Source organism: Galeopterus variegatus, unplaced genomic scaffold, assembly GCF_000696425.1.
Source record: "Galeopterus variegatus unplaced genomic scaffold, G_variegatus-3.0.2 Scaffold119, whole genome shotgun sequence".
Taxonomy (NCBI): Eukaryota; Metazoa; Chordata; class Mammalia; order Dermoptera; family Cynocephalidae; genus Galeopterus; species Galeopterus variegatus.
This window is the reverse complement of record NW_007726230.1, coordinates 348,163-371,068: the sequence shown is the minus strand read 5'-3', so window position 1 is coordinate 371,068 and position 22,906 is coordinate 348,163. Positions and strand designations below refer to the sequence as shown.

General features: G+C 43.7%; 1 protein-coding gene across 2 annotated transcripts in view; it reads right to left on the bottom strand.

Annotated features, from left to right (window-relative positions):
* Positions 1–22,906, bottom strand: part of EHD4 (EH-domain containing 4) — a 75,983-nt gene that overhangs the window by 17,233 nt on the left and 35,844 nt on the right. For both annotated transcript variants that reach the window (XM_008587455.1, XM_008587447.1), the window contains exon 4: positions 973–1,385. In XM_008587455.1, the coding sequence (XP_008585677.1) occupies positions 973–1,385 (413 nt within the window). The remainder of the gene's footprint in view (positions 1–972; positions 1,386–22,906) is intronic.

The window sequence follows — 22,906 nt, the reverse complement described above, 5'->3', positions numbered from 1 at the left end:
ATGTGGACACACATGGACACGTGTGTACACACACCTCTGAATCAGAAGCTCCAGGCCAAGGCCTGGGAATTTACACTGGTGAAAGCTCCCGGGTGCTTCTGATGATCAGCCAGGTTTGAACTTCACCGGGACTAAGTCAACTCTGGAGGCTCTTCCAGCATTATTGGACAATGATTTCATGAAATGTACACATATTTTTTCAGGAAACATTTTTTCCCTGTACTGTCTCTTGTAGGAGTGATGTGCTTTCCTCTCTTCAGGGATGTGACTGAATTGATTCTGCTACATGAGAAAGGTCAGCAGACTACCACTCACCCCGTTGGCACACATTCCTGGGGCTGCTGAAAGGCTGAGCTACGAGGTGGAGGAGCCAGGAGCCACAGTGTGCACACTCACAGGCTACAACCCAGAGTGGGGACAGGGCACAACCCTACACCAACACACTCTGCAGGATAGGCTGAACCAACCTTCCCTCTAGGACTCCTCTGGGTCCAGGAAGTGACACTGGGTTCTCTGCCTTAAGTACGTGGTGACTACTGGTGGCTTCTTAGCACCCTGTTGGTCCCACCAACACCACCTCTCTCAGGTCCACTGGTTATATTCCAGGGTCCTAACATCGTAACAGCTTCCACACAGCAAGTGCGTTGACTTGATCCCTCCCTATGCACCAGGCACAAGGCCACATGCTTTGTCACACTGTAACCTCATAAGTGGCCTATGAAGTACTCTTATTAACTCCATTTTACAGATTAGAAAACAGGTTTGGAAAGGTTAAGCCATTTGCCTGAGAGCACAGAGTCAGGAGCTGGAATGGAAACAGGGCTGGCTGATCTTGAAGCTGTATTTTTAACCTATCTCTGTTCCACTCCTTAAGGCTTCTGGAATGGAGCCTGCCCCACCCACCTTCCCTCGGCAAAGGAGAAAGCACAGCTTGTGGCCCAGGGCTGCCACCCAGGGCACCTCCCAGTTTACCTTGGCCAGCCTCGCTCGCTTGATGAGGTCGTTGAGTTTGCGCACCGCCGCCTTCTGGGGAAGGCTCTGGATGTCTCTGAAGAGGTCCTGGGCCTCGGCCTCAAAGAGCCGGCGGTTGTCCGTGTTCTGCAGGGGCTGTGCCCAGAAGGAGCCAATGTAGACGCGCAGCACCTCGGGTGTGTTGATGACCTTGCCCAGGGACCACATGAGGGCCCCGTAGACCCGCATCAGCTGCTGCGTGTCCACTTGGTCGGCCTTGTTCAGCACCACGCGGATCTTGTCATCCTGGCCCCGGAAGGCCTTGATGGCCTCCGAGAACTCGTCTGAGATATCCAGTTTGTGGGCATCGAAGAGCAGGATGATTCTGTCGACCCTCTCAGCAAACCACTGTAGGACCTGGCAGAAGTCATATCCTGGGTGAAAAGCAGGACATGTCAGTGGGGGCATCGGATCATTTCAAGTGGGCCACGCTGGGCTGGATGCATCTGGTAAATGCTGGGAATCTGGGGAGCCCTTCCCTGGGAGGAGGGAATAGAATGATGCTTGTGGTCACTTTGAGCATTGCTAACTTCCACATCTGTAATTTCATTTGCTTCTCAGGAGTCTCTTATTTCACCTGGTACAGTCCTTTTGATCCATGGCAAAATTGATTAATGGCAAAATGACCTATGGCTCTGTAAAACCACAGGCCTTGGGTCAAAAGCTCTCCCTTCTTTCTTTTTTTTTTTTTTTTTGTCTTTTTGTCCTTTTTCGTGACTGGCAACGGATCGCAACCCTCAGTGTCGCGCCCGTACCGGACTGGGACCGGCAACAGGATCGCAACCCTCGGTGTTGCCCCCGCTCCTCGCTCAGCCAGTGAGCGGCCGGTCTGTATGTGGGATTCGAACCCTCGGCGGGAGCGCCGCCGCGCTTCCCAAGCGGCGCACTGTAGCAGTGCGCCACTGGGCTGGCCCAAAAGCTCTCCCTTCTTTCAAAGTCTCACTTTTCTGAAAGCACCAGAGATGGAGAAGGAAGAGAACCTGCCACTAAGTCTCACAGGGTGTCCAGTAAGCAGAAGAAGAATTGCCTTCTCTTACCCCAAGTTTGTAGAGTGTTGAGGAGGTCAAAGGTTGACCTGGCCAAAGTTGTGACCAATATTTATCATTTGGACTATTTATAGCTTAAGTATGTTATAAATATTTTTAAAAATTGTGAATCACAGCCATTCTGTGAAATGATTTCTTGCCAATTTCTTTTTTTAAAATGGCCAGGCCCACAACAAATTGTTTGGCTTGCTTTGGCCACCTACCAGAACACTCCAAATCATACAGCTAAATAAACACTCTTCAGCCTGAGGTCAAGACTTTCAGGCATTTCCCCCAGGAGGCAGATTCCCATGAAAAGCAAACAAGAGTGGGCCAATCCCACAAAGTTTATTTTTAATTTCAGTCTGATCAGCTGTAGAATCAGGTCTCAGTCTAGCCCAGCTAGTGCTGAGATGTCAACTTCCATGACTCCCACTCTAGTGGTCGCCCCTCTACTTTCAGATTCTGAAAACTTTCAAACACATATACAAGTCTAGAGAATAAATAATGAATGCTGGGGCCGGCCCGTGGCTCACTCGGGAGAGTGTGGTGCTGATAACACCAAGGCCACAGGTTCAGATCCCATATAGGGATGGCCAGTTAGCTCACTGGGTGAGCGTGGTGCTGACAACACCAAGTCAAGGGTTAAGATCCCCTTACCGGTCATCTTTAAAAAAAAAAAAAAAGAATGCTGATGTACCTAACACTAACTTAATAAATTTTGACACTTCGCCTTGTTTTCTTCAGATGTTTTTAAAAATCAAATGTAGCTTATTTAGATAAAATACCATACAGTCATGAGAATGAACTAGGTCTTTGCATGTCAACAAAGGTAAATGTCCCCCTGAAAATTGAGTAAAAAGTCAGTTTCTTTTTTTTGTTTTTTTGGCTGGTGGCTGGTATATGAACCTTATACTTGGTGTTTAAAAATCAGTTTCAAAAGGATATGTACAGCTTGATAACATTCATGAAAAATTTAAAATACATTGAAACTGAACAATCTATGGATATAGCACAAATACAAAAACGTTAACATCAATTGTAGGATAGTGGTTGGCTTTGTGGATGGAGGGAGTGTGGGATCTAAGGTAGATGAGAATTATCTAGAGAATGATCTATTAGACAAAAATAAAGGGGGTCCACAGACTAAAGTTTCCATGCATTTGAAGAACAGGGGAGAGGAGTAGTTGAAAGAACAAGCTGGATCCGGATACATTTTTAATAAAGAAAACAAAACATTGAGAAATGCTGAAGTCCCCTGTGGTCTCCTCCCAGAGCCCTTTCCTCCCTCCCTCCCCAGGGGAAACCACTGCCCTAAATGTGGTGTTTATGCCACCATGCATGCATACTTCCAGTTCATGCTTTTCACTTCTCTATTCTGTTTCACTGTGCACAAGGAGGATAAAGGTAGTTCTCAGAATGTGGGCCAGAGTTTACTTTCATCAGTATCTGCAGCTGGTTTAGCTCAGAGGAAAATCAAAGACCTATTGAATGGGTCACATAGTATATAAGATTTAAAGTCAAGATTTCACTCTGAGTTTTGTCCCTGCAAGGCCAGAACAAACTACCTCCCAAAGTAACAGTAAGTGCTACTGTCATTTGAGACTGATTTGTGTACCAGACAGCCCCAGATCACAGACTGCAGGTTGTAGATCCTTAGATGAATGAACTCGATGTTCCTAGTTGCTGGGAAGATGCTTTGGAACCACCCACGGAGGACCTGCCTGGGGACTTGCTTTTCCAATAAGGATGATTGACTTATTACTCTGACCCAACCACGCTCTTTTGGTCTCACTTGTGACAAGAACAGGGTAGCTAAAGGTTCGGAAACAGATTAAAGAAACTGGGGTGCACACTGGAGTGGGCATGAGTTGCTCTTTGCTGAAGACCCTTTCTGTTTAGGGAGGATGGCCCTCATGGGCCATAGAAGCTGAAGGTGCGGCAGATAGTCCCTTGCCCCATTCCTTAGCAGGGTGGGGTACAGGTAGGTGATCTAAACTTAGACGTTCATCTCCTTCAACCAGAGTGGAGTGTTGAACCTTAAGGGAATGATGCGAAGATACAGGGAAAATAAGAATTTGTGGTGGTGGGGGCTGAGTTGAGAGTCCATTCGTGGTGACTTCCCAACACTTTTCTGAGCCTCATTCTCCAACCTTCCTATTAATTGTGTGAATGACCTGATCCTCCAAAGAATTCCTGCTTAAATTAGCCAGAATCAGCTTCTTTGGTTTGCTACCAAGAACCATGACTGGTAAACAAAATTTTCCCACATTTTAATATCTCTGAATGCCTCCTATTGTCAGTGCCAAAAGAAACTCACCACCCCCAGGCAGAGAAGCTGAAACACGGCCATCATCACCTGTGCTAGTACCAAGTCAGCCATGCACACTCGGCATCTCTTTCTCCTGGAGCTGCCTGGGCTGAGTGGTTGACCTTGGTAGGAACTCATGTATTTAAAGTTTAACTTAAATTTGGGTTACTAAAAGTTAACTTAAATATCTTTTTAAAAGATTCCATTCTAATGCTATAGTGAGATAAAAATTAATGGGAACACAGCTGCCAGCTGTACATTTACTACAAGTGATGCCAATACTTACTATCGGAGGAGTGGCTGCGTGTGTGCACTTTCGTGCTTTAAAGCAACAGTGAGAGCTTAATAAAGTGGACAAAGAACAGGTAGGTAGAGCTGTGCTTACTTTGTCATTGAGCAGGTGTAAAAGAACTACTTGTCACACATCAGGCAATGTAATCAAAGGAGAAGAAATCACCCAGTGTCTCAAGACAGAAGATTATCAAAGCTGTGAGAGGCTGGTTCGCTCAATGTTTTTTCCCATACATCCAGTTATTATTATTATTATTTTACCATTTTAATAATTTTAAGTGTATAGTTCAGTAGCAATACATTCATATTGTTGTGCAACCATCACCACCATCTATCCCCAGAATTTTTCATCTTCCCCAACTGAAACTCTGAACCCATTAAACAATAATTGTCTATCCCCTCCTCTCCCCAGCCCCTGGCAATCAGAGCAAGACAGAACTACTTCTGTTTCTATGATTTTGACTACTCTAGGTACTTCATATAAGTGGAATCATACAGAATTTGTGCTTTTGTGACTGGCTTATTTCACTTAGCATGACATCTTCAAGGTTCATCCATGTTGCACTATGTGCCAGAATTTCCTTCCTTTTTAAGAATGAATACTTATTCACAAAGAACATAATTCTTATATCTCAAAGAACTCAGGCACCAATTACTCTTCTACCAAAATCCTAGCTGATCTAACTTTCAATAATATGTTATTTAGACTGCCTGTTAAAGAAAAATGTGACTCAGAAGGACCTAGAGACCACTGATTCTTAAAGTATGATCTTGCATTAGAATCAAATAAGGGGCTTGCTAAAATTTAGACTTCCAGCTCCTCCCTAGAACCACAGAATCAGAATCCCTGGGGCTGTGCTTGGTGACCTACATTTATAAGATCTCCAGATGACTGTGATGCATGGTAAAGTTTGAGGACCACTGCCCAGACTAATGCCAAGGCATGGTATTGCACAGATATGTCTATGCTCTTGTTGGTTAGTAAAACAAAACAAAACAAACACACTTAAAGTAGTTTCCTTTTATTCCAAAAGTACCAAAAGATAGTTAAATGGAGCATCATACAATTGACAAAATACAGAATTTAAATATGCTTATATGAAGATGGGTTTTAAAATCCACCAAAGCTCTCCTGCCTCTGCTTATGCTGGGCTGTGGCCCTGAGAAACCTTTCCCCTAAGGTCTAGAACCTAGATATCTAGCGCAAATCCTATTCAATCTTCAAAACACCTAGATTAACCCTGATAAGGTTACATGTTACTTAACTTTAAGCCCCAATTTTCTCATCTGTAAAATTAGGTTGGTAGGTGGTTACATGAGGAAATGCTTTTAATGTGCTCAACAGTGTTGAGACTTAGTCGACTTTCAGTCAATATAAGATATTATTCTTTCCCCCTCCCTCACCATAGGTGGACCCAATCGCTCCCTCTTTGAGCTCCTGGAGTCCTTGCCTGTGCTTCTTTGGCACCACGGCACAGTGTACTAAAATCAGATGGATGAACTGGCCTTTCTCATTAGATTATAAATTCTTTAACCTCAGGGAACATGTCTTCCTAATGGTCATACAAGATAGTGGTGGACAGTGTGGACTTTGGACCCAGACTGCCTGGGATCTAATCCTGACTCCATCACCTACTAGTTCCGTGACCTTGGGCAAATGACTTAACCTCTCTGTGCCTCACTTCCTCATCTGTAAAATAGGGTTAATAATAGTATCCACACACCTCATGGGGCTGTGGAGTTAATATATGTGAAGCATTTAGAATTGTCTTGGCACCTAGAATACTGTCCAAAATGTTATCTACTGATTATTTTAAATGTCTTTGTATTCAGTGCCTGGTGTGCAGTGGGTGTGCAATAAATTTTGCTGAAGGACATTTGGCTGGTGAGAAGCATTGTCTGCAGCCATGGAAAGAAACAAAATTAATTAGGGTAAAGGCAGCCATGCATGGATGCTTGAGCCAAGTGAGAGAATCAGTGCTCAGAAAATAGATACCTGAAGATACCAAATGAGCAAAAATGGCTCATATTTTATAAATAGAGCAGTGGATTCACAAAAGCCCAATGGCCTTCCTTTTCTTGCTTGTGAAATGGATGGAATTCTACCAGTTGGCCTTAAGGGTCCTGGCTACTTCTAAAATAAATCTATGATTCTAATCACAGACACGCCCTAGCTTAGGGAAGTCCTGTGTATACCCATGCTGGCTGGGATAACTCAGCGCACACATCTCTACCCAGTATGATGAGAATGATGAATTTTCCCAAATATTCTGTTACAGAGGGTAGTCAGGTTTCCTTGTGACTAAAAGTCAGCCATGCTATGCTAAGTAGGCCTGTGAAAGCTGCCACCAAAAAAAAGGTTGAAAAAATGGCGCTCAGACTGAATGTGGTGTTCAGTTGCTGTTTTGTTCGATCTACTCAATGTTTTTAAAATTTTGAGTTGACTGTCTTTGGTCTGGACACGCACTGTTCAGTTCTTATAGATAGCCCGGTTAAACATGTATCCAGCCAGCACCCACTGCTGAGCAGAAACACAACAGCTCAGACTCAGCCTTTGAGACCAAACTCTGTGTCCCGTGAGAAGCTGCCCCTGCTTTCCTGGGTCCCCCAGGGGCCTTATAACTCCCCCCGGAGAACTGTGCCTTGTTAGTTTGCATGTGTGTCTCCCCGACTGGGCCGTGAACGCATCAGGGCAGGGGCCCTTCTTACCCTGCTCTCTATGGCACCAGAGCAGGGCTGACCAAGAGCAGGTCTCAGCAAATGCTTCCTGAAGGAGTGAATGTTTTCTGTGGAAAATGTGTTCAGAACTGGCTTTAAACAATCTATTGCAACATGTTTCTCTGGAAATTGGATGTACACTGAATGTTTTCTTCGAAATTAACAAGATACTTCAAATACAAAAATAAAAAATTGATTAATAATTATCAAATGCCTAACACATGCTTGGAACTGTCACTGAAGGTATAAAACTTCTATAAAACTAAGGCTGCTACCTTTATCTATAATAGTCCCAAATTGGAAAATATCCAACTGTCCCTCAACAGGGCAAATGGATACCCTGTGGTACATTTGTACAGTGACTACAACTCAGAAATAAAAAAGACTAAAAGGATTGAACTATGCAACGACATGAATGAATCTCAGAAACATGCTGAGTGAAAGAAGCCAGACACCAAAGAGGACATACTATACGATTCTACTTATGTTAAATTCTAGAACAGGCAAAGCTAAGCTACAGCAATAGAAAGCAGACCAGTGGTTGCCTGTGGCTAGGGGTGGGGCTGGGGGCTAACTGTTTAGTGGCATGAACAAAGAGCAAACTCAGGGTGATGGAAAGTTTCTATATCTTGATGATGGCAGTGGTCACACGAATCTACAAATCTGTCAAAACTCACCAAACTGTACAATTAAAATAGATCAATCTTCTTATATGCTATACTTCAATAACTTAAAAAGTTACTGACTTTGGGCCGGCCCGGTGGCGCACTGCTGTAGTGCGCCGCTTGGGAGTGTGGTGGCGCTCCCGCCGAGGGTTCGGATCCCACATACAGACCGGTTCCCGCTCACTGGCTGAGCGAGGCGCGGGAGCAACACCATGGGTTGCGATCCCGTTGCCGGTCCCGGTCCGGTACGGGGGTGACACTGAGGGTTGCGATCCGTTGCCGGACACGGAAAAAAGACAAAAAGGAAAAAAAAAAAAAAAGTTACTGACTTAAAAAGTAAAAATAAAGAAATAAGGAAAGAAAGAAAAAACATAAGGCTGCTAAACTTGTTTAAAGATACACATCTTCACAAAATTGCTGACTGACTCAGGAAGCTGAAATTTGATCTTCAAGGGGACTATGTAACTAATCTGGCTGTATATGTAGTTGAATGTAGCTAAAGTGCGAGCCCTATACTTCAGTCGAAAATCAGTCTTACGAACCATTCGAAGGCTAATATGAAATTTGACTCGCCTGCCCGCTGGAAATTTGAGGGCTGTGTAATTTCACAAGCATCCTGCCTTCTGGCCAAGGTGATAAGAGAGTTTCTCCTGGTGACAGATTAGGGGCAAGAATGCTCCGAGTTCATGAGAATCGGTTCCAGCCAGGCAGAAGGCGGCACGGCCGGGGCACGTACAGACCTGGGCCTGTGCCTGTGTGCGCTCGTGCCAGCATGCACATGTGTGGTCAGCACGCAGGTCTGCCTGCGGAGGACGTAGGGGTGAACATAATTATAGAACCATCCCCAGGGTGCTCAATATATTTTTAACATTTATTCATTCAATTATAGAAATTTTGTTAAGACCTCCAGTGGAACTTTTATTATTCTGGAACAAAAAAGAGATGTAATCAGTCTAGCTATTTAAAAATATAGTTTCTATCTTTGCAAAAGGACCGAAAAGCTATATCAAGCTTTGAGAGCCGGGAAAGAAAATTTGTCCTTTGGAAGATCCCACCTTGGCACTGCTGGCTCCCCGTTCTGGGAACAAAGGGAGGGGGCAGGAAGGAAGGGGCCCCTTCCACCCAATCAGGGGCTTCCCGTCGCAGCCTCCGTGGAAACTGTGTGCTCCATCCCGGCCGAAGAAAGACCCACCAGGAAATGGCATCTGGGATTAGAAAATTGCTCCCTGGCTCAGGTAAATACAAGGCAGGGGTCCCTAAGGAAGCAAATTTGGCAGTCTATTTTTAATAGAACAAGAGAAGAGAAATGCCGAAATTTCTTCCCAGAGCCAAGTTTCTAATTACATGAGTTTTAAACAAGATGTGTGTCCATAAAAGGATGCAAGACAATGGAGGCTAGCTAGAACCAGGGCCAGGTCCTCCCTGCCCACGTCTGTCCCCTCACTCTTGGGTTGAGCAGGGCTACTTGCCCAGCTAGACACCACCCAAGATGCTGCCCTGCCCCTTCTGGAGCTTCTTTTCCAGGCTGGGGCATTCAGACTCCTACCCCTAGCACTTCCTAGGTTGATTTATTTGAATAATCCCAAGGTCTCCTGGCACCTAGTCCAGTGAGAGTCCAGCATGAGGTGGGCACGGAGAGAGTGCTTGCGGTGCCCCCACTGCTCCTCCTGTCCCCAGGCTCCTTCTTCTCCAATCCGGCTCTCAAAGAACCCCCATCCCTTCTTAGAGCCCAAATAATCTCCAAAATTGTGAGTGTCCTTGATTACTTCTAGAATACACGTGTACAGAACAAATTCTCCATGACTAGCCTCTGCCTCACCTCTCCAACCTTCTGTCAGTCTCTGACTAAAGTCCCACCCTCCGCACCCCACAAACTATACTAGGCTCTTTGCTGTTCTCCAAAAGCATCCTGCAATTTCCTTTCTCTACACCTTTGCCCAGAATTCTCCTTCTGCCTGGAATGCCTTCCCTCTTTTTCATCTCCAACTACCCATCCCTTTGAGACACTTCTCTCCAGGAGGCCCTGCTCCACCCAGTGGCATGGCACTTCCCTTCCTGTTTCCTCCTGATGGAGTCTGTTCCCTGCCACAGTGCTTAGTGCTCCTGCCTGGCATGGCCCCTCCACTAGACTAGACCCTAAGCAGCCTGAGAGCAGGGTTAAGTCTTCATCACGTCTGTAATCCCAAAACCCACTGCAGATGCTTTACACCACCTAATCAGGTTCTCTATTCTTATAGCACCAATGATTTTTTTTCATAGCACTTTTACTCTGAAATGATATATTTATTTGGTGATTATAAGACAGAAATTCTATGAGGGCAGAGACTCTACCCTCATTCTGTTTCCCACTATACACCTAGTATCTACTACTGAACACAGCAGGTGTTCAGTAAATTTGGTTTACTCCCCCCAGAATTAAAAATGGCATATGATCCAGCAATCCCACTTCTGGATAACTATCCAAAAACTGAAATCAGGATCTTGAAGAGATATCTGCACTCCTGTGTTCATTGCAGCATTATTTATAATAGCCAAGATGTGTAAAGAATACAAGTGTCCATCAGTGGATGAACGGATAAAGAAAATGTGTTATATACATATGGTGAAATATTATTCAGACTTAAAAAAGAAGGAAATTCTGCAATATGTGATGGCATGGCTGAACCTTGAGGATGTTATGCTGAGTGAAATAAGCCAGTCACAGAAGGACAAATACTGCATAATTCCACTTACATGAGATAGCTACAATAGTCAAGTTCATAGAATCAGAGAGTAGAATGGTGGTTGCCAGGGGTTAGGGGGAGGAGAAAATGGGCATAAACTTTCAGTTACGCAAGATAAATAAGTTCTGGACATCTGCTGAACAACATTGTGCATATAGTTAATACTGCACTGCTCACTTAAACATTTGTCAAGAAGGTCGTTTCATGTTAAGTGTTCTTACCACAATAACATAAATTAAAATATAATATAAAATATAAAATAAAATAAATTTGGTTTAATCAAGTGAATTGACTTGAAGAAGAAGTATAACTGATTTTTAGCAAGACAGAGGGCTTAGTTGCTTAAATGTGGTATCAGATTCTAAAAAAGTCTGTTATATAAGGAATGTAAATCATCTCAAAATAAACATCAGATATCTGAGATCGCTCAGGTATTATAACTATGTTTTCAAAAAGAGTCACTTCGTTAACAATTACAGTCACTTCAGTTAAATATCTGCAAGGAGTCTTTGCATTGTTTTCAGGCTGAGCTTACTTTGCAACTAGAAAAGGCTGTTTCTGCAAGTTTTACCATGGTTGAGAACAAAATGATAGCTAAGAATAAATAACTGCAGCCAATATTTACTGAGCTCTCACTACAGTCCTGCACTGTCCTGACAGCTTATTATCAGTATACTCTCATGTAATCTTTGCAACAAGCCCATGAAGTAGGCACTGTTATTACCCCCATTTAACAAGGGAGGAAACAGAGACTCAGAGAAGCTAAAAAACTCACTCACAGTACACAGCTACTTCTCGGGGGGCCAGGGTTCAAACCCAGAGGCTCTGATCCCAGAGTCTGCGCTTTCATCCATGGCTCTGCACCATACGTACACCATGAGGGTGGAGTTAGAGGTGATTTCTATTTTCTTCTTTTGGATTTGTGGTTTTCTAAGTGTTCTACAATGAACACATATTATTTTTGTAATAATAAGAAAAATAAGCTTATTGTAAAAATTATTTATTGGTCCATGTGCTACTGGGCCAACATGATTGAGGAGGTGGTTCCTTTTCTTCTATAATGGTGTTTTTAGTGAGGGTCTGGATTTCCAGCACCTTCCAGCTGTAGGCTGGGCTGGGTGTGCCTATCACCACCCTGAGGGTGAAGCATTATCTTTGCAATTCCACCACCCTCAATAAGCTGATGAGAAAATAAGTCACAGACTGAATCGCTTTGCTCCTACTGCCCTCCCTGCCTACCCATCTTCTCTAGCCGGGCATTCTCCTTCTCCCCAGTGACTCGATGCACAGTTGTGGGGGTGAGGGGTGGTGGTGAGGGAGGTCCAGGCGCCCCCTGGGTGTAGGGAGGGCTGATACTAACTAAACCCTGTCCGGAGGTCCAGCAAGACCACCCAGACAGAATAGCCGCTGTGGTCTCCATGTCTGCACAGAAGGTTCCCTGAGTTCATCTCCTTTTGTAGAGGTACAATGTGAGTTCAGCTCAAAGTTTCCAGTTGGGGTGGAAGTGGGGAGGGATGGGGGATGGGGAGAGATTGGACGAGGGGCATAAAGAATAAGTACGATTTGCAACAATATATATGCTAATAATATTGATACGATCAACGTATGTCAACGTTGAGCCCCCAAAATATGTATAATCAATTATGATTCAATAAAAATTAAAAAAAATAAAAAATAAAAACCAAAAAAACCAAAAAACAAAGTTTTCATTTGGAAATGGCTACCTCTTACGGAATGCATGAGGCTACAATAAAACCCTTGAGATTACCAGCACTCCCTGTCTCACTGCTCCTAGCCTGAACGGGGTTTGGTCACTAAACATACCAACATTTACATAAAAACAAGGACCAGATGTGTCCAGGGACGGAATGCATGAGGCTACAATAAAACCCTTGAGATTACCAGCACTCCCTGTCTCACTGCTCCTAGCCTGAAGGGGGTTTGGTCACTAAACATACCAACATTTACATAAAAACAAGGACCAGATGTGTCCAGGGAATGGATTTTACGCTGCTTACCCTCTATCTCCTTTCCTACTCCCTCTCCCTTTGGGATTTAGCCCAAGACCAAATTAATTTTTCTGTGCCTGTTTCCTCATAAAATAAATAAGCTAACTTAATAGCCTGTCCCTCCTAACTCTGGGCGATGGTGTGACAATAACAATAGGGCAGACAGGCCACATGACCCCACAGCCCCTCCAGGGAGAGCCTCACTTCACGGCATATACCACACCACACACAGAGGAACAGAGAAAGGTTCTACGTGAATGATGTTTAGCCCAGTGAACTCTGCTGCTTCTGGTCATGTGACCGAGTGAAAGGGAAAATTGGGTTTCAAATCTCATTTTCCATCTCAGATTAAAAATTAGGTTAAAAAGCAGACCTATTTAAAGAGGTATAGCCCCTGGAAAAAGACAGCAATGTTATATGACATTTTAGGCTCTTTGCTGGAGGGGAAGTTGGTAAAAATCTATAAGTCCTGGAGCCTGACTTAACCATTTCACTTTGCTGGGCCTCAGCTGCTACATTTATAAGATAAGACAGATGATCATAAGGATTCTTCCTACATCTTAAATTATAGCTATATATGATAGTTCTGAATAGTAAGCCTCTCTGAAATAAAAAGTCAAATTCTCAGGAAAATCAGTTTAGCTTGGCGTCTGTTTAATGCAGATATAAACTGCTAGAGTTACAGTACCACCGTAAGGATGTAAAACCTTCAGGGAATACTAAATGACTAACTGTAAATGATAAAGTGACCAAGTAGCAAGTTTCATTTTATCATGTTCCTTCCACTGGACTCATGTGCTACAGCAATGGGCTGATTTGAAGGCTTTTGAATATTTCTATAGGGGTAATTTACTTATATATAAAATATTTAAAAAATATAAATATAGGAGTAATTTACTTGTCATCCAATTCCAAACAACTCTGTACTGAAAGAAGTTACCAGAGGAAAGGTCACAGAATTGGAGACTTTCAAGGATGCTAAAGTCATCAAATTCAATCTTCTAACATTATATTAGAATGAAGAGAATCTGGGAATCAAGTGTCACGCACATGGAAACTGCCCATTCCTCATTTTTCAAGTGGGCTTTGTGTATGTCAGGCAAGAAAGTCTCATACGTCTATAAATCAGACAGAGTCAGCTTGGCAAACATTACTTGTACTGTACTGAATTTTCTTGAGGCAAAATGCCAGTGGGATACAGACTCCACCCAAGTGTGATGAGGCCAAACATTTACAAACAAGGCCTTGACACTGAAAATACATCTGTCATTTGATGGTTCAGAAGGGCAAAATGATAACGTTTCTTTAAGCCACAATTTTTAAAAGATTAATGTTAAAGCCAAGAGGATGACAACTTTGGGTTCAGCAATTGAAAGCAACTTCTGACACTGAATACTCCGCCCTGCTCTTCTTTTAAACAGTCCAGAGTTGCAGGAGTGTTCTGAAAGCATTTGGACAACAGCCAGTCATGAAAACCAGCTCTAGCAACTAGGTTATCAGCTAGCCCACTCCTAAAGCCAAACTGTTACTCACGGATAGTTATTTCTGGGTTTACATCACACATGGAAAGACAGATCAAGTCAGTGGGGACCATACGAGTCCACACTGGGCTCCTTATAAAAAAAATGACTCACTTATTTTACTGAACAAAAGTCCATGTAGTTACCGACAGCATTTCAAAATGGTCAAATACTTCCAGAAAAGTAAATACAGTTGACTCTTGAAAAACATGGGGGTTAGGGGCACCGATTCTCCACGCAGTTGACTGCAAGTAACTTTTGACTCCCCCACAACTTAACTACTGATAGCCTACTCTTTTTTTTTTCTTTCTTTTTTTGACTGGTAAGGGGATCACAACCCTTGGCGTGGTGTCGCCAGCACCACGCTCAGCCTGTGAGCACACCGGCCATCCCTATATAGGATCCGAACCTGCGGCCTCGGCACTCCCAGCGCCGCACTCTCCCGAGTGAGCCACAGGGCCGGCCCGATAGCCTACTCTTGATCAAAGACATATCGATTACATAAAGTTGAGTGATACATATTTTGTATGTTATGTGTACTACATAATGTATTCTTAGATAAATGAATCCACTGCAAGGACCATTGTCCTCACATCTTTGTAACGGCTTCACAAATTGCCTTTTCTTCATTTACAGAGATCCTTGTGCTGGATTCATTCATCTTGAAATGGTGGCAACCACAGCTGCAGACTTCAATCTATGGTACATACCAAGCAATTTAACTTTTTCTTGTAATGTCATGACTTTTCTCTGTTTCTTGGGAGCACTTCCAGCATCACTAGAGGCACTTCATATGGGTCCCATAGCATTATTCAAGGTTTATGGTATTGCACTAAACACGATGAAAAATATGTGAGAACCTCGAGAGAATGCTTCTTACTGCTATATGCAATTTATTAGAGAGACAAACTACTCAGGTGGAGAGGATTCGTTTCACAACATTTTAGGAGGATACTCACAACACTTGAGCTCACTACAACAGCAATAGGAGGTGGCTATGAAATTATTACAGTAGTAAGGTATGTACCTCGGTTATTTTACACAGTTACGATTTAATACTGTATCACTACATTTGTTACGTATCTCTTGACTGCAAACGATGCCACGTGCGGTTTGTGTTTGTGTGTATAAATTTTAATAGATTTTAAATTTTTGTAATAGATTTGTGTATATTTTGTGGTAGTAAGTGATAAAATAGATTGGTACCTACATATATTTTATGGATTCATTACACATCTAACTTTTTCTTAATGAGAAATGAAAATTAGAATTATAATGAGATGGTGGGAATGTAAATAGGTATACCTTCTAGAGCGGCATTTTGGCACCAGCTAATGCAATAAAAAGACCATAGTTCCTTTTGATTAAGCAATTCCACTTCTAGGAATGTATCTTATAGTTAACATCTGCACATTTCTTAAAATTGATCCCTATTTCATTTATTTTTTAATTGACAAATTGTATATATTTATCATGTACAACGTGCTTTCAAATATGTATGCATTGAGGAATAGCTAAATCAAGCAAATTAACATATGCATTACTTCACATGCTTTTTTTTTGGTGGGGAGAACACTTAAAATTTACTCTTAGCAATTTTCAAGATACATTTTTACATTGTTGTGCAAACCATATATACTTGCACTATACACGCAAAACTGTCTATATTCACTGTGGAACTGTTTGTAACAGCAAAAGGTTAGGAGTAGCCTTAATGTCATCTGTCAAAAGGATACCAGCTATTAATTCTGGCACATCTCTATGATGGTATAACAGGAGGCAGCTCCAAAGCGCCCAGATTTACTGCAGGTGGGAAAATCACAGTGCAGAGCAGCGGAGAGAACCTGGGCAGACGACCTGGCAGGAGCCCCCAGAGACTGTGGACAGGGTTTGCTCTGGGAGATGAACTGAGGGATGTGGATGGGACAGACGTTCTTCACTGTTTAACTTTTTCTAACTTGAACTTTTTGTCTCTAGCAGGCATACACCCACACATGGAACAGTGTTACTGCTAGAGCGTACCTCAGAGAGGTGAAATGCTGGATACATTGTCTGCCATGTGTTCTGCATCATGATTTGGATTCAAATAGCAGATGGTTGTGAGAAAGAGACTAAAAGAATCAGGTAAGATGGAGGTTTCTTGAGGAAAGTGTGTCATGGCACTTGTGAGAAAAATCCTCAGATACAAGAAAGAGGATTATGGCAAAAAGAATTGGAAAAGTGACAAGAGCTGGGCCCCTCAGCCACAGGAATACACTTCCTCCTTTTGCAGCTTCCTCCGACTCCAGCCCTTCACCCTCCTGGCTTTCCATAGCTCTACTGTCAAGTCCAAATACTTAATTTATACCCCTCCACCTTTTTTGGTCCCTTTAAGAGCAAGGTCCTTGTCTGTGTGAGTGTCAGGACTCGGCTGTCATCCTTTCTCTCCTGAGAAATGCCAGAGCAGCTGGCCGAGCGGGCCCTGGTCTGTCTATTCTGGGACCACCCCAGTTCCATAAAATGAACCATGACCACCATCACCACCAGTTATTAACCACGACTGTACGCTGAGTGGTTTATACATGTTATCTTACTTTATCTTCAAATTCCCTCACTTTATGAAAGTGTAAACTCAGGCTCCCAGGGCCCCACGCTGGGATCTGAGCTCAGACTGGCCTCCTCCAGGGCCCACAGGGCGCTTGCCTGCACCTCACCACCTCCCTCCCTCCTTCCGTGGAAAACACGCATGCCCTGAAAGCCCTGCTGTTTTCAGGGCTTCTGTGTCCACTGGCTTGGCTGGACAGTTGAGATGCCCATGCCGGCCACAGTACATGAAGCCTGAATTCCATCCACACGCCGTGTCCCAGAGGACAGAGCTTTTTGTTCTCTATCTCTGTACTTCACGGCTAGTGAGAAGAGCTAATGTCTATGGAGCACTTAGGTATTTACGCAGATTATATGGATCCTCACAAAATCCAAACTTGTGAGGTAAAGTACTTTTCTTCCCTTTTTATATAGGGGGAAACTGAGGCTCAAAGAGGTGAAGCAACTTGCCCAGGTCACCCAGCAGGTAAGTGGAAGAGCCAGGAAAGTGGAAGGACGTCCCAGTCCAGGGTTTCTCGGCATGCAAGGCTTCTCCTCCGCCCAGAATCCTGCATTGCAACCTCTCACTCCTCCCTCTAGTCTGGGGGTCCTCACTGGTGCACAGTGACCAGAGGGGAGAGGGCTTTTACCACATGTTAGGGTAGGGATCGAGGTTGTATGACAAGAACATTCCCATTATACCAGTGAAGGTTATTAAACATTTGAAAGTATAAATGAGGAACTTAAAAAAAAATCCCTTCTTTGTTCTCATTAGGGGTTCCTAAAAATCCTCCCTTCCAGAGAGGTCTAGATGGGGGTGCTCCTACATGGAGTGGGGGCACAGGCTGAGGACAGCAGCATCAGTCCATGACTCCTTTCCCGTCAGAGGTCCACGAGGCTAGTGCAATAGAGGTCACCTGGTTACAGGTCACCCCTGTGGGGCAGAGTTAGCTCTGCTCCCTTTCAAAGCCCTCCCCTGGGAGATGCTCATTAGTCACAGAGCCCAGCCCAATGCTGGGCTGCCCCCACCCCATCTTCTCTCACTAGAGTCCCCCCCTCTTGTCCTCTGAGAGGGCAGCATTCATCTGGGGGAAACAGAGCCTCAGGACACAGCTCAAGTCTGTTTTGGTAGGTTTTCCAAGTTTGCCACCATCCTTTCTTTCACTTGGTTTGGGGGTGGCAGGGTGCATGGGAGGAGCAGGCTCAGGAGTGGTGGCTTGGCACCAGCCCAGATTCCTCACAGTGGGGCCGTTGCAGCAGAGCCCCTGGACAGCAGCCCTCAGCCGCCCCCGACGCCCTGAGCCGTGTGCTGGGAAGCAGCATTTAACAAGCTCCCCCGGTGATAACTGCAGGCTGGAGCTTGGGAATCACCACTCCTGTCTTCAGTGTACCATTCACAGCCATATCAGCTCAGGAGCAGAAGGGGAGTGGAGGGGAGAGGCTGACCTGCGAACAGGTACGATACAAGAAGAAATGACAGCGACAGCCTGGTCCAAGAGCAGAGAAAACCAACCAAACCAACCAATCCACAGAAACTGAGTAGCACACCAAGGGCTGGTTCTGTTCCTGCCCAGTACAAGAACACCGGGATGTTCACAATGATAATCCTCGATAATAAAGAGAAGATTAGAAGATACCTCTTCCATGGCTTCTGGTGACTCTCAGAATGAAGCCTCTGTCCTTCCCCAGGCCTACGGCTCACAGCAGCAGGCCCTGCTGACCTCGCCCACCACTTCCTGGCTGCTCACCAGCATTCCCCGAACCTGCCAGGTCTTACCTACCCTCTGGCCTTGCCAGTGTGGCTCCTTCTCCTGCAAAGCCCTTCCCCCAAGTCTCTGCCATGAGAATCCTCCATTCTCTATGTCCAGCCTAAATGCCACCTCCTCAGAGAGACCCTGTTGCCTACCCATCTAAAGTAGGAACAGCCCCTGCTGTGGGACACAGCAGTTCTTCAAGTCTGTTTCACTTCATTTGTTCTGTATTTTGGCTCCTCCACCTCTCTCTTCAGTGGGTGCTCCACGAAGGCAGCCACGGGGTCTATCCTGTTGCTGTTGAATCTAAAGCACTTGGTCCCTGACACTTAGTAGGTGTTTAAGAAATTGACCAGGGGCACCTAGAAGAGTGTGGTGCAGGTGGACATTCAGTGTAAGAAAACCTTCTTCCTCTTTCTACTATCCTTTGAATGAGAATGCAGGGCAGTGTGTACTGTCTATCCCAAAGGACAGACGGTATGTACTATCTATCCCGTATACCATCAGATACTGCTAAAGGAAAAAAAAAAAAAAAAGATCTGGTGTTTGTAGGGGAAAAGTGTCAATTCCATTGTTTTGTGTGGTACCCTTTCTCAGTGCTGGCTTCTCTGTGTGACTGTTTTGCCCTGGTTTGTGTTCATGTCTCTTGTTGTTATCAGCATGTATTCTGGAACCAGGCTGCCTGGTTTGACTTCCACTCAGCCACTTACTGGCTATTTTGGTTATCAGCCACCTTAAAACTCAGTGGCTTAAACATCAACTTATATTTTCTCTGGTGGTTCTGAGGGTCGTCTGGGCTCAGCTGGGTGGTTCTCACTTGGAGTTTGTCATGACAGTCATATCCAGGTGGGGCTGGAGTCACCTGACGGTTCAACTGAGCTGGTCCTCTGTGATGGCTCCTTCATCAAATCACAGCTGGCCAGCCCAACACACGGAGGCTGCCTGAGCCTCTTGGCCTCTCCATGGCACTGGCTTGGGCTTCCCTCACAGCATGGTGGTCTCAGGGGAGTCGGACTTTTTAGATGGCAGTTTGTCCCCGAGGACAAACATTCCAAGAGATCTTGGCAGAGCATACAGGGCTTCTTATGACATAGACTGGGGAAATCTGTCACTTCTGCTGAATTCTACTGGCCAAAAAGTGAGTTAGAGGGTCAACCCAGATTGAAGGGAAGAAGATTGCAAAAGGGCATGAATACTGGGAGCGTGGTTCACAGTGTGGTGGCAGGAAGAAGAGGGATCTTTTGAGACTAGCTACCACACTTGCCATAAGACTGTGGGTGAATTTCTTTTTTTTTTTTTTTAAAAAGATGACCGGTAAGGGGATCTCAACCCTTGGCTTGGTGATGTCAGCACCACGCTCACCCAGTGAGCAAACCTATATAGGATCCGAACCCGTGGCCTTGGAGTCATCAGCACCGCACTCTCCCGAGTGAGCCACGGGCCGGCTTTGCGGGTGAATTTCTTAACTTCTCTGTGCCTCAGTCTTCTCTTCTATCATATAGGGTAATTGTTCTTACCTCATAGAGCTTTTGTGGGGAGCAAATGAATTAATATTGTATGGAAAGCACTTAGCAATGTACTCTATAAGTATTAGCTATTATCATTATTACTCAAAAGAGTAAGGAGGAAAATTTTTTCTCTGATTAATCTCTGTATCCCAATGTCTATGAAATGTCCTGTGAAATGCTTTATGATCATGAGCTCTATATGCAAATGGAGAGAAGTACCTTTCTCTCCATCCAAACTTTTGTTTTGCTTTTCATGTGAAAGTCTAGGTTCTAACGTTTGGGTAAAAGCAGTCATTCCTTATTATCAGTTATGCATTTAAAATATTAACAAAAACTAAAAATAGCTTAATAGCTTGTATTCGCAGGGCCTGGCAAATGTCATTCTGAGTCATGCCGATGATGTGCTGATATTAGGGCCAGAAGCAGCAACTCTTGTGGTGTGGAATTTCCCGTGACACTGGCAGAAAAGGAGCCATGAATGTGTTTGTCAGCACACTTCCCCAAAACAGAAATCAGGATTTCCTGCGAGAGGCCCAAGTAGTGAGTGATGTCCAGCACCTCCCAAGCCAACCTCAGACTGGCCTTAGCACTAGCTAGAAAACAGGATCTGCCCACAAATCATCGGGGATCAGACCCAGCCCCTGGGATGGGCATGTTTCTTTTGCTGCCAAATACAAAAAAGCTCAGAGACAGGTCACTGGACTCAAAGCCTAAATATAAAAATGGCTTCACAACCTCAGCCTGTGGACATATGTTCTATTCCACAGAATCCTCTACCACTTCGTCCCCTCCTCCTACCACTCAGGATCCCATGCAGACTCAGGACAAAGCCCAGTCTCTTGCCACATGTGCCCACCTGCCACATACCCATGTTCCAGTCACACACACAACTCCCACGCCTCCAAAGGACCCAAGCTCAAACATCTTTCTTCGTTATTGCACACACTCTTTTTGCTGTTTGGAAGAGAAAACAATAGTAAGGGCAGCCATGGTTATTTCTCTCTTGATTACATGCCAGGCAGACACTGTGGTAAGAACTTCACATGATCATCTCACTTTATCCTCACCCTGGGCCACAATACTGTGACTTTGCTGGCCAGTGAGCTCACCTATTTATCTTGCCAGGTCCGAATCGAGAAGAGCCCTTTACAAGGACAGACATTTAGATCAATGGAACAGAACCGAGAGTTCAGAAATAAACCCTCACACTTACAGCCAATTGATTTTCCAGACAAGGATGCCAAGACAATTCAATGGAGGAAAGAATTATTTTTTCAACAAATGGTGCTAGGACAACTGGATATCCACATGCAAAAGAATGAAGTTAGACCCCTATCTCACACCATATACAAAAATTAATTTAAAATGGATCAATGACTTAATGTAAGAGCTATAAACTTATAAAACTATAAACCTCTTAGGAAACATATGAGTAAACCTTCATGATTTTGATTAGGCAAAGACTTCTTAGATAAGACACCAAAGCATAAGTGACAAAAGAAATAGATAAATTGAACTTCATTGAAATTAAAAATTGTTGGGCCGGCCTGTGGCTCACTCGGTAGAGTGCGGTGCTGATAACACCAAGGCCACGGGTTCGGATCCTATATAGGGATGGCTGGTTTGCTCACTGGCTGAGTGTGGTGCTGACAACACCAAGCCAAGGGTTGAGATCCCCTTACCGGTCATCTTTTTAAAAAAAAAAAAAAAAAGAAAAAGAAATTAAAAATTGTTGTGCTTCAGATGATGCCATCAAGAAAGTAAATATACAACCCCAAAAATGAGAGAAAATATTTGCAAATCATATATCTGACTAGTATACAGAATATATATATAAAAAAACTATTACAACTCAACAATAAAAGGATAACCCAATTAAAAAATAGGCAAAAATCCCCATACCTGCCAGCTTCAAAAAAAAAAAAGACAGGGGGTGGGGTGCAAAGGATCTGCATAGACATGTCCCCAAAGAAGAAAACAAGTGACCAACAAGCACATGAAAAGATGCTCGAAATCATTAGACATCAGGGAAATACAAATCAAAGACAATGAGATACCAACTTCATACCCGCTAGGATGGCTAGAATCAAAAAGATACAGAACAAGCACTGATGAGGATGTAGAGAAATTGGAACACTCATACACTGCTGGTAGGAATATAAAATGGTGCAGCCACTTTGGAAACAGTTTGGCAGTTTCTCAAAAGGTTAAATATTGAGTTACATTTGATTCAGCAATTCTACTCCTGCATATATACCCAAAATAAATGAAAACATATCTCCACACAAAAACTTATACATGAATTTTCACAGTGCATTATTCGTAATAGCCAAAAAAGTGGAAACAATCCAAATGTTTATCAACTGATGAACAGATAAATAAAATGTGGTACATCCATATAATGTAATATTATTCAGACATAAAAAGGAATGAAGTACTGATACATACAACAACATACATAAACCTTGAAAACATGATGCTAAGTGAAAGAAGCCAGACCCAAAAGGCCACATACTGTATGGTTCCATTTATGTGAAATGTCCAGAATAGGCAAATCCACAGAGATAGAAAGTGGAGTAGTGGTTGCCTAAGGCTGGGGGAAGGAGAGAATGGGCAGTGACTGCTAATGAGTATGAGGTTTCTTTCTGGAGTGATAAAAATGCTCTAAATTGATTTTGGTGATGGTTGCCCAATTCTAGAAACACATAAAAACCACTGAATTTTTTTCCCTTTTTTTAAAGAGAGAGAATATAGTAAAAAAAAAAAAAAAAAAAAAAAAAAAAAAAAAAAAACCCCCCTCTTAAAAAAAAAA